Genomic DNA, 13,150 nt, shown 5'->3' on the forward strand with positions numbered 1-13,150 from the left:
TTTAAATTATTTAATTAGTTCCAGTAAGCATTTGTTCATTTGTTCTGTGTTGAGATTTTTGCTAATGCCCAAGATTTAACCTTTTCCTTATCAATATATTTTTTTAATAACGATACTTAATTAAAAAGATCATTTTCGAAAATATTGCTATCTGGAAAATGTTGACTAATGTGATCGAATGATTTTTGCACATCTTCCCAATTAAGTTCTTGTTTTAACATGACCCAATGAAAATGTTCAATATCATTGTAATGTCCCAGCAAAGCATGCCTGTTGTACACACACACAGACACCCCTCAGGGTCACATTCCTCTCATTTGTTCTAAAGGAATTAGTCACCACCACCCAAGTAGGAAGGGTTGGGAAGGAAATTTCTACAAAGGACAAACAGTAGATGAAAGAAAGGAAAATATACAAAAATTAGAACAAAATATATATCTAATATGGTGAACAGCCACAATACGAAACAATCTTTACCAAATCTTAAACATAAGATGCAAGTTTATGACACATAATTGACAAAAATTTAATCCTTCCAAAAAGTCTGGACTTTTTTAAAATGCCACAGGACGTGGGACAAATTGTTAAAAATCAGGACTGTCCCACCAAAAGCAGAACATCTGGTCACCTTATGTTTGTATAACACTTTCCGAAACTCAAAGCATAATATGCCACCCAATTTGCTTTTATCTGAAGACATGATTTTATTTAAACAAAATGTGAAATAAAGTAAAGCATTTAAAGTAAGCTTCCAAACATAAAATACAATCTCACATTATCTATAATATGTTAATTTCACAAATGTTATAATTAAATCACCTATCTATGTTAAGAAGTTAATATGCTTTCCATTATTTCTAATTGGAAAATTTAATATGGACTTTGAATGATTTGGAGTTTGAACAACCTCCTGAAATGAATTAAATATGAAGTATCAGCAGGGCCGGATTAACCCACTTTGCGGCCCTAGACATTTTCTTCTTCTGGGCCCCTCCCGACTTTTTCAATTAATAAATCTTGTTACTATTATTTCTATTAAATTGCATATGGACAGCTGCTTTATAAAAAATAAAAGTAAAATTATTTAACAATATTTCATAGGATTTAAGAATACATATAGTTAATATTATTCTTATCGCTATAAAGAATATTCTAAATTATTGGGAGTTTTACTTTCAATAAGAAGAAACATAAGAATACGAGGGTTGTTCAAAAAGTTCCCGAACTTTATTTATTACAAAAAAAAAAAAAATACTTCACATACAATTTATTTGTCGGGGTCCCCTTCAAAGTAGTCTCCTCCGCAGCATATACACTTCCACTTTTTGAAACAGTCCTGGAACGCTTTTTCCAGAAAGCTCATAAGCTCCTCCGTCTTTTTTTCTATCTCTGGAATGGTGGCAAATGTTTTTCCTTTGAGCGCGTTTTTTAGTTTGTTGGAGAACAGGAAAAAGTCGCACGGGACCAGGTCAGGTGAGTAGGGTGCGTGTGGAAGCACAGCGGTCTTGTTTTTGGCCAAAAACTCATGTGTTCTGAGGGAGAAATGAGCCGGCGCGTTGTCGCAGTGAAAGAACCACTCGCGGTTCCTCCAAAGTTCGGGACGTTTTCGCCTGATTTTGTTTCTTAGGCGATTCATAACACCAGGTAGTACTCCGTGTTGACTGTCTGGCCTGTAGGTAGGTATTCATGATGCACAACCCCCTTTGCATCGAAAAAAAACAGTCAACATCACCTTAACATTTGAGCGAACTTGTCGAGCTTTTTGGGAAGGGGGCTGTTTCACCCACCCGTGGGAAGTTTCCGTGAAGGATTTTCCGAGTTTCACACAGAATTTCACAGAACAACGCTGTTCTTTCAAAGAGCTGATTTCCACGGATCCAATTTTTCGCTGAACCCCACAAACACCATTTCACATAAACGGCCGTAACTAATCACCAAAACAAGATATCAACAAACGGGTTGAAGGAGGTTACTCGGGAGGTTTCCACGGACACAACGCCTCCAAGCGAATTAAAAAATAACCAACTGGAGGCACGCTATTCAAAAAGTTCAGGAACTTTTTGAACAACCCACGTACATTTTCTTTAGATTTTAAAATTCACAATAACCATACAAAAAGCAATATATTTTTGTTTATTTGTTTATTTTATACTGTTGTCCAACAGAAAAATAAACTATCTTATTTACAAATCTTTTCAAAATGGACAGTTTGACCAAGCCCTAGACATTTGTCTCATTTGTCTATGCGATGATCCGGCCCTGAGTATCAGGCATCACTATATTTATCCAGTTTAAACTATATGGCAAGATTTTTATAATTTAATCATTATAATCTAGATTATGTAGCAGCTTAAAGATAATTCCATACATTGTAAAAGCTTTGAACACTTTTTATCATTTGATCATTTCACAGACAGAACATTTAAATAACCTTCAGACTTTTTTAATTTTCTTCCTTGAATAATCTTTTATGAAAATAAAAATTATGAATGAAAAAGAAATGAATAATTTAAATAAATAATGAAAAAGTAAGATAATTTTGCTAAGATGTTTTGTTCATCTTGTCTCCATTTATGTTTATTTTATAAACTACTACATTTATACTATCTGCATAAACTATAATAGAATTTTTCTTCAAATATCTAGAAATAAAAAAAAAATATAATTTGGTAATTTACACATTAAAAAGCTACACAATTTCAAAATGAAATAAATAAGAAATAGAATCTTTTTCTTTTATTCTTGATTTGGTTTAATAGGATATGGCAACACAACACACAAATAATCTGCCAAAGATACTTCCCATTAGGTATTTCAGTTAAATTAAATTCTACCTAGGTCAGTATTTCTCAACCTCTAATGAATTGTCCCCCCTTCAATAAAACCGTTACGTAGTATCACCCCTTCACTTCAAAATTCCAATACCGAGGGCCAAGGCTAACACCAAATTCGTACTGCATTGAATAGACTTGTGACTAGTGTAATGTTATTTGTTTAATTATTGTACGATATAACGAATAAAATATCTAATTATTCTTAATATAATGTTTTACTATATCTTCCAGAAAATTGTTTTTTTGCCACCCAAAATATAAATTGATACTAATGGCCCTCTGAACATGGAAAAATGCCCACATGGGGGCGATATCACCCCCATTGAGAAACACTGACCTAGGTAGTCCCAATGGCATCGCTTCGGTTAGTTTAGGTTAGGTAAAATTAACTATATTTTTAGTAAATGTTTCCTTTTTTTCTTTTGTTCAAGAATTACCGTGAATCAATAACTAGTAACATTAAACACTCAGAGGCTTGCCGACAGCTCCCCTTTAGGAGGAGTCCGTTGGAAGCGCAGCCATTGAGACTATCTAGGTCAGTGTTTCTCAACCTCTAACAAACCGTCGCCCCTTCAATAAAACCGTTACGTAGTATCGCCCCCTTCACTTCAAAATTCTGATGCCGAGAGCCAAGGCTAACGCCAAATTCGTACTGCATCGAATAGACTAGTGGCTAGTATAATGTTATTTGTTTAATTATTGTACGATATAACGAATAAAATATCTAATTATTCTTAGTATAATGCTTTACTATATCGCCAAGAAAATTGTTTTTCGCCCCCCAAATTATAAATTGTTACTAATCGCACCCTCAACATGGAAAAACGCCCACATGGGGGCGATATCGCCCCCGTTGAGAAACACTGATCTAGGTAGACTCTGACCAGTATTTCTGAGAAATTGGCCCTATTTAGACGTTAGACACACGAAACCCGGAAAACTATGTGGCCAGCCCATTGGCAAGGTGCAAACCTAAAACCAACCACCAGTGTTTTTAGTGGCAGTATAATAAATTTATTAAAAACCATAACATTTTCTTAAATAATACGTATAAATAAAAATTATATTTTCATAGAGAGGAAGAAAAAAATATTTAAAATTGAATAATTCATTCCTTTCACTAGATAAAAATAAATAAATTCAACTACAGTAATCGGCAAATCATCGTTACATAAGAAAAGTAACCTATAAACCGCAAATTGCATTTTAGCGACTTCATTGATAAGTGATCGGTATTACTTGCAGATATGCATGTCTAATCACATTTTAAATGAAATAATAAAGTTATTTGATACTCTGGTATGCTTCTTAACAATACATTTTTCTAGAAAATCATTTAATTAACTTTTTTTTTTCTGTTTTACAATTAAATATGAGTATTAAATATATGCAAGAGCTAAGATGTAGTATTAATTATGACTTGGATGCATTACTATTTTTTAAACATTAAACTATACTGTTTAAGATCTGAAGATGTAATTCTAATGTAGTCAAGTATGTTTATTTTCGTTGAAATGAATGAATTTAAAGAGTTAATGAGGTTTGTGGATCAGAAACGCAACACAATATACAGTAAAAAAAAAATTAATAGATTTCGAAATTCTACCTTGATACGGCTTGATAAGAGAATGTTCTCTTTTCAAATAATCTTTGGTATTCCATTGAGCTAGAGTTAAATTTGAAATAGACGTTATAAATATAAATAAAATAAACGACGATGTTCTTTCAAAAGACATTCTGTTGACTATAACCGATAACAAAAATCTTTGTTTTCACGATCCCAAATGAAATACACAATTTATCGAACACCATAAAATAACTAAACGCCACCTAGCGTTTATTATTAGGAATACAAGCCCTAGACATTTGTCTCATTTGTCTATGCGATGATCCGGCCCTGAGTATCAGGCATCACTATATTTATCCAGTTTAAACTATATGGCAAGATTTTTATAATTTAATCATTATAATCTAGATTATGTAGCAGCTTAAAGATAATTCCATACATTGTAAAAGCTTTGAACACTTTTTATCATTTGATCATTTCACAGACAGAACATTTAAATAACCTTCAGACTTTTTTAATTTTCTTCCTTGAATAATCTTTTATGAAAATAAAAATTATGAATGAAAAAGAAATGAATAATTTAAATAAATAATGAAAAAGTAAGATAATTTTGCTAAGATGTTTTGTTCATCTTGTCTCCATTTATGTTTATTTTATAAACTACTACATTTATACTATCTGCATAAACTATAATAGAATTTTTCTTCAAATATCTAGAAATAAAAAAAAAATATAATTTGGTAATTTACACATTAAAAAGCTACACAATTTCAAAATGAAATAAATAAGAAATAGAATCTTTTTCTTTTATTCTTGATTTGGTTTAATAGGATATGGCAACACAACACACAAATAATCTGCCAAAGATACTTCCNAATGAAGAAATGTTTTTTATTTTTCAAATAAAAAATTGTTCTTAGTCAGCTGGCAGCACTACAGTTTCAATGTTGTCACGCTGTAAACTGCCAGCTGTTATATTGCGAAAGGTACTGCTAAATGTTTATAGAAGTGAAACGAAATGGCTTGAAATTAGCGTTATTGTAAAGAAATATTTCGATTACGGTAAGTGAAATAAAATAATATGAATGTAGAAAAACTGAGAGATAAACTTATGTAGTTGTTTTACTTTCATTAATTTAATTACTTCAGATTATCTATTACATCATTATGTGATACTAATAATGAAACGTTTGTGTTCTTGGTTACCTTATATGAATGCTTAATTTGTTTTCATAAACATCTTAATAGACTATCCAAGTATAAATGACATTATGAAATAGAATTATATTTTATGATATGATAAGGTACAAAAATTTTTAAAAAAATCTATAAATGCTGAGTGGCTACAAAATTCTATACATGTTAGTTACAAATTACTGTAGCTGTATACTCTCTCCATTTTCCATATAAATTTTAATCTTTTACTTATGTTCTGGATACTATCTACTATGTTAAAAGCTGGAAGTTATTAAAGCAGAATACTGATTTTATTTATATCAGATATCATTGTCATTCTGCTATGATTAAAGGAAACACTAGTAAAAGTTTATAATTAATGTATTGTGTTTTTGCATAATTTTGCTTTTTTTAAGAGACTTCACTAGTAAATGTGTCCTAAACAGATAGAAATTTTTGGGGGGCGACATGTATAAAAAAATGCTATAAGTGAAAACTCGTTGAATTACTTACTGACTATGCATGGTTGAAGTCATTGTTACCTGACTTTGTTTTCTTTGCGGAGTAGCACGTTGGAGGAAGATGCTTACAAATCGTATTACACGTGACATTACTGACGTGTTTCTCGTTGATTTATTTTCTGGCAGAAAATTAATTTCTCACCGCATTTTGGAGGCTCACGTGATACTGCAATGACCTTGTGTTCCATATTATGTGATTATTATCTTTGAAAACATAATTATAATTCCTCTAAATTTAAATAGATTAAGATTTTCATGCAACTCCATGACTTACACTCTTTTACAGTTACAACACAAATTAGAATTTCATAATGAACTTCAAAAATGATGACCTTGAAAAAGTGTCATCGTTTTAGCATACAGAGTTGTGACAAAACTTCCTCTAAACTAGTAATCCGGGAAGTAAAGATTTGCACTGGCAAAGAAGAAGTGGTGAAGTCATATTGCCACGTCTGGCTGTTTGGCTTTAAAAAGATATTCGGCCAAATACCCGATCATGTATTTCTTGCGGATACTGTACCGGGGAACATTCTTGCGCACCTTGCACTGTGTCCTCTCGATGGTGTTGGTGTGGGAGATCGTTTGGGGATTGACAAAAATTATACCTGTGATTAACTGTCAAGTAATGAAAGCCTTCAGTTTGAAGACAATCATATGTCTTCCATTGATCATTAACAATTATTGTTCCAGGAAGCACCCATTCCTTCAGGACTGCGAGTAATGTATGGCTGTCGCGTGTTTCCACTTATTTGATGTTCTGTAAGAATGTTGTGCTCTTCAACATGTTCGTATATTTTGTTTGCAATACAGGATGTCAATAATTTATAGTGTGTTGGAAGACATATAATTAGTCTGTATTGTATGGTGTCTATGGTATTATTATTATTTAGGTTTCATGTAGGTAATGCAACAAGTAAAAAATTTTGGCATGTCTTGTGGATTAATAATAATGATGTGTGTTAGGTGTTTAGCTAGTTTCTGGTGCAGTGATGTAAACTTTTTGCACCAGAAATTGTAAATGTTGTTTACACCAGGTGTCTTCCAGATGACTATAAGAGAAAGTGTTTTTTTCGAGTCAGAATGAACATTGGTATTGGTGTATATATATATATGTGTGTATATATATATATATGGTACCAAGGCATACATGCCAATGACGGCAATAATGTTGACATCATAAGCATTGTGCCTAACGTTAAAGTTCAAAAACATGCCCCAGGTCACAATGTGACTTGTGTTGCCTACTTTGGCTAGTTTGACTTTGGGAAAGCTGCTTTGAATTAAATTACAATATAATTGTTATTGAATTCATAAGCCCATGGCATGCTTCATATTACATATTAACTGATATATTGTAATTTATATTATTGAAACTTGTTAACATTGTATTGCCTATCCTTGTCCATGAGATCACAAATCTATTTTGCATCATTGATGCAGAATCTGCATAAACCATTAATGTAATAATGGGGTTTGACTAACTAATAAATAAATATATATATATATATATATCAGTAGTGTGCCGTGACATTTGATGATAGCTGTGTTTCTGTAAGAAGTCAACTTCCACCAGAGGCAATCAGTTAATTGCACATCAGTGATGGTCTAGGATCCATTCGTATTCGTTTTTTCGATAAGTCAGTAAAAACTATAAACTTCTCTAAATGTATTTTTAATATCACAATTACATTCTGAATCACTAGCCGTGATATAAGGGATAAAATTAAAAATAAAGTTATAAAAGACTTAGTTGATGAAATAAAATGTGTGGTGGATATTCATACCTGGTACAAAATACAGTCGACCCCCCCTATAACATGGGTTCATATAATGTGGATTCGTATATCGCAGCAAAAAATTGCGACCGTATTCATATAAAGACGCTAAAAGAGATTCGTAAAATGCAGTAAAACGTCATTGCCGACTTGTGTTGCAACAGGATTGGTCAAATCTGGACCAATAGTGGACGAGCAGCCAAACTACTTACACGCTATGAAAAGTTTAGGTGGGTAAGTTGAGTTTACTATCATCTGTACAGTATATAAATTAGGTATTGTAAGTCTAATACATTTCTTGTGAAAAAACATTTCTTATTCAACAGCCATAAAAATTATTACTATTAATGATGTCTCCAAAGTTCAATGAATTTTTGGCAGAAAAATAACTTATCAGAAAACGCGCCTGCCGTTTGGTGCGCTGCTCCGCCATGAAAACAAGCTTAAGCAATGGTGTCGTCAAACGGTGCATACTTGGTAAGTAATCCTACAAATTTTTGTTTATAGCATAGTTTATACGGATTATTCCCAAAAAATTATACATAATTTGGAAATGTTGAGTCAAATTAGTCTAGAATCAATTAATTTTATGGAAGAAAACCTTTCAAACAGCCATAGTCCGTAAACTGCACACGTGCTGGGCTGTGATTGGCTCACATATTTAAGGATTCCTACAACGTAAAATTCTTATAAAGTGGAATGTATCTACCGCGTTATAGGGGTATTCTTCAATTGTAGGAAATTGTAGGAAATTGTAGGAAATTGTAGGGGTATTCGCTGTATTCTTCAATTGTAGGAATATACTTTTAAAGAAAATTATAATTAAATATAGTTTTGTAAAGAAACTTACATAAAAATAGCATAAAATATTATTTACTTTTTAAATTGTAGTGTTTGTTCACTAAGTATTTGTACTTTATCATTAGTTATATATATATATATATTTTTCGTTCTTGTCGCAAGTTATTAATTGTAAAATTTCCGTTAGGTTCGTACCACCTCTTGTGATGTGGTGGTGCGAGCCCGTGATTGGCCCCTGCCATGACGTAGGTTCCCTCGTCAGGTACGTGGCGCGGAGGTATAAAATAAAATGTGCCACGTGCAGAAAACCCCCCGGGTTCTTCCTGGTTCTGTGGTGCAGGAGTGTTCGTGTCGAGTTGGTAAAGAAGGAGAAGGAACAAAGGAAGTTGGAGAACAAGGGAAGAGTGTGCCACGTGGAAGAGAACTTTATGTGCGAAAACGTAGAGACTTTTCATCGAGCATCAAGATCAGCCTTTTCGTAAGGATAGTCAACTTATTGTTCTTTTCTTTATATTTTTAAAACCTAATTGTCGTGTCGGGAATATTTGTGATTTTTTTTTTAAGTCCTATTGTCGCGTCGGGGATTATCTATCGAATTATTCATTAATACTCTTGTATCCGGACAAGAGGGGTGACAAGAATCCCAATGCTAACCGAAATTCGTGATTGAACCTCAGACATGTATTCTAGAGAAATTAAAATTGTTCAGTGTCCCGTTGATTCGTGTTGTCCTTTCTGTTCTCAAGCTCACACTAACGTACTTCGGTACGCTAGGGATTTACAAAATCTTAAAACAATCCACTTAGTCAAATAGCTCCCTGCCAGTGGCTGATGAATGGAATCAGAGCTCTGGTAGGTGTGTAGTGCAGGCTGCCAAATCCCAAGGGTGCCAATACTGGTCAATGTCAAATGCCTCTTTTGTCGCATCCAAATATACCTCAAAGGACGCAGCAGGGTGGTTGTAAATTTTAAATGTTTCTCACCATAGCTATAAAAATCTGTTTATGTTCAACTTAATAGATTGTCTGTGATTTGTTTTCTAACTAATTTGTTTCAGAACCAGGTGTCCACAGAAATTTCCAAAATTTACAACTTTTCAGTCACTCTCATTGAACTGGAAAAATTTTTGTCTTTATTACATCTAATATTACAAAGAAATTGGTCCCCACTGTACTCGGCTAGAGATTGATTCGGTTAAGCTTTTGTTTAAGTAAAATTTTGGCTCTTTCAACAGGGTTCTATTTAGGTCCCTAATTCCCTAATTTCTTAATTATTTAACTACTACTTAAGTAAAAATAAGTTGAAACTGGTTACTTTGTACTTAAATATTTGTAGTCTTGGGAAAGAAGTGGAAAGACAAATTTTTATGACAACAGATACATAAATTGTAAATTTAAGGAAAATAAATTCTATAGCTTTTTTTGTACTGTACCTTGTGCATCTCATTTATTAAATTTTGTTGTAAATGATGCTGCCAAAGTAACAGTTAATTTTTTTTAACATTGTACAAGAATTGTACACATTTTTTTTGGCATCCCCTTATAGATGAGACATACTAAATCGTAATATCACTAGTTTAACATTGAAATCTGTAAGTAATACAAGATGGGAGAGCAGAATAAAAGCAGAATAAATATATCAAATATTTTAATGGATTTTTTAAAAATTCTTTTCAACTATATTGAATTATCATAAAAACATACCAACAAACTCCTATCAGTTGGGTTAAGTTATAAATCTACTCGTGATTCACATAATGGGGTAAGGGTGGCCAAATATCTAGCATGCAGGCAGTTAACAGCCTGGAACCAGTCCAGGATAGAATCATTAGAAGCATTATACACTGTTTTGGTGTGTAGCATCCACCAGCTAACAACCATGTGAGGTTGGTGCTCTGTAAAGTGCATATGCAAATGTGTGTAATCTGGCTGCTTCACCATTCAGATATTTTCTCTATAGAAGCTGTCCCATATTCAGCAATACAGTGCTTCCATTTTGCCACTGATATTTGAATATACAATAGCAATTTTATAATTTTTTTCACATGTAGTATAGAAATTTGTAATAAGATACATAATGTGGTTATAATAAAATATAAATTTTAATTAATTCAAAGTACGTTCAAATATGAAAATAATTGTACAATGTGTATTTATATTTTAGAAAATACAAGGGAAGTGGTGCTTCCACCGCTTCCAAGGTCAACACGTCACTGATATATATTTACTATAAAACTAAATTGTTATTTAATTTTGCTGAAAGAATTTAAATGAAGAACCTTGTAAAGAGAGTTAATTGAAAAAACTAATTCTGATACCTACAAATAATAATGTTCTTTGCTTGTCAATAAGATAAGAATCTAGATTTGATAATGAAATGATATTGCCAAGATATTAATCTCATATTTAATAAAATCAAATGAAAATCTAATCAAATATCTAGAACACACAGTTTATGTGTGTTTAATTGATATATATTATAAATTCTTATTTTCTAAAAATACTTTATTTTGTATTTATGAAATACAATTGTGCATAATAGATTGTCTCTGCATTATAAGTGGAAATTATAGCTTTTAGACATTTCTTCATTATATTGAATGTTATTCTCATTCATGTTTGGTAGAATATTTGTATTGCTTGCTTGAATAGTTCATTCCATTATATATTATATTCTTTCATATAATATCACTGAACATGTTTTTATTCTGTTATTGAGAATAAACTTTGAACAATTTCCAGATTCTAGAATGAAGTTCTTTAGATGAAGAATTATGAGTAATGAAGTATTGAATCAGTTGCTGTATAACAATCAATCATTGATTTCAGTTCAGGAACAGCAGCAAGCTTGCAGGAATGATGATACTATAGTATAGTCTTTTCTTTCCCTTTAATTCATTCATAAAGAATTTTTTTTACTTTACAGCATTTACTGCCTTTTGGAGCTGCTTTCTTATAAATTTTTTTATAGCTATCAATAGATCTTATCTAAGAATTTTTAAAGGTGATAGTTCTTTTAAATAAGATATATTAATTTTATCTTATTTAAAAACTAAAAAGAAAACAAATTCATCATTAAATTTTTTTTAAGTTTTTGCTTATTCACAAGCAAGACATTGCAAAATAATTGTTCTTCAATCTGCTGTATTAAACTTTCAGCTTAAAGAAGCTTATATTTTGCATATTTAATTAAGAGTTAATCTTTTACTTATATTTAAATTATTTTTATTATACAGACAAATGAAGAAATTATAAACATGGCAAAGAAAAATGCTGTAAGTGTCAGTAGTGTGCGATACCATAAATTAAAGCAAGTGGATGATGGATTTATTGATTTACAGGTATTGATTGATTACATTTTTAATTGTAGAGAAATCTATTTATATATTATATTATATTTTCTTTATTTAAGACACATGATTTTGAAATTGAATTTTAAGATATTTTAAGAAGTTTAACTTTGTGTTCCATTATTTTCATTTTGAAAATATAAATTAATAAAAGTTTTTTAATTATTAAGAACATGAGATCTAAATAATAATGTGCAACTAGATAAACTTTGCTATGGTATGTTATCATTTAATTGGTTTCCCTTTACCTGAATACCAGTAATTCGGTTTATTTCTTTTGACATAAAACTTGTGATGTACGAATATTTTGAAAGCATTTAAAAAATTGTATTAATATTGTTTTCTATCTACTGTCAAGTTTCTTTGAAATATAATTGTCTTTTGGAGTGTGTCACTTTTACAAATTATTTAGTAAGAATTACTTTCATCATCATTTCAGAGAAATTTTTTAACATTTGTGAATATTTCTGTAAAATATGATGGAACAAGTCTATACAAAGATATGTAAATGAAAAACAATAGATTTCATTAAGAGAAAATCAACAAAATTTCTTGGCACTGTAATGGAAGAAATTATTCAATGTATATATATGGAAGAAATTATTCAATGTATATATTTGTAGTCTTGGGAAAGAAGTGAAAAGACAAATTTTTATGACAACAGATACATAAATTGTAAATTTAAGGAAAACCAACTAACAACTAACAAAAGCATGAGAATTTTTCAAATGTTCAATGTTTTCTTAAGATAACACAAAATATTACTAGATACTGGTACATCAGATAGTATATACCAGACATAGGCAAATGCGACTCTTTTTGAGTTACATGCAGCTCTTGCTGAAAGTGTTAATTTCTGCGGAGGCTGCGGGTTCGAGTCCCGCCCCGGGCCAGTTCTTTTATTCCAGAAGATTCTAAATTTATTTATTGATTTATTTATTTAATTATTAATTTACTTAAGAGATGGCGCCTCTACGTCTAACGTCTCTAGTGTCAAATTACTTTATTCCAATCATTTAATTAGCCGTATTATAGCCCGATATTTAGGCGATCGTTTGGTGATGTATTTACTACTCGGGCTATGAGTTGTTGATATTTATATATATATATATGCGAAGAATGCAAAG

General features: G+C 31.3%; 1 protein-coding gene across 1 annotated transcript in view; it reads right to left on the reverse strand.

Moving 5' to 3' along the window:
* Positions 1–4,664, reverse strand: part of LOC111622071 (vesicular integral-membrane protein VIP36-like) — a 32,184-nt gene extending 27,520 nt beyond the window's left edge. The window contains exon 1 of the mRNA XM_023364388.1: positions 4,441–4,664. Coding sequence (XP_023220156.1) covers positions 4,441–4,570 — 130 coding nt within the window. The 5' untranslated portion in view covers positions 4,571–4,664. The remainder of the gene's footprint in view (positions 1–4,440) is intronic.
* Positions 4,665–13,150: the final 8,486 nt, after the last annotated feature.

Source organism: Centruroides sculpturatus, unplaced genomic scaffold (assembly GCF_000671375.1).
Source record: "Centruroides sculpturatus isolate CEXI.00-Female unplaced genomic scaffold, Cexi_2.0 scaffold11, whole genome shotgun sequence".
NCBI classification, from domain to species: domain Eukaryota; kingdom Metazoa; phylum Arthropoda; class Arachnida; order Scorpiones; family Buthidae; genus Centruroides; species Centruroides sculpturatus.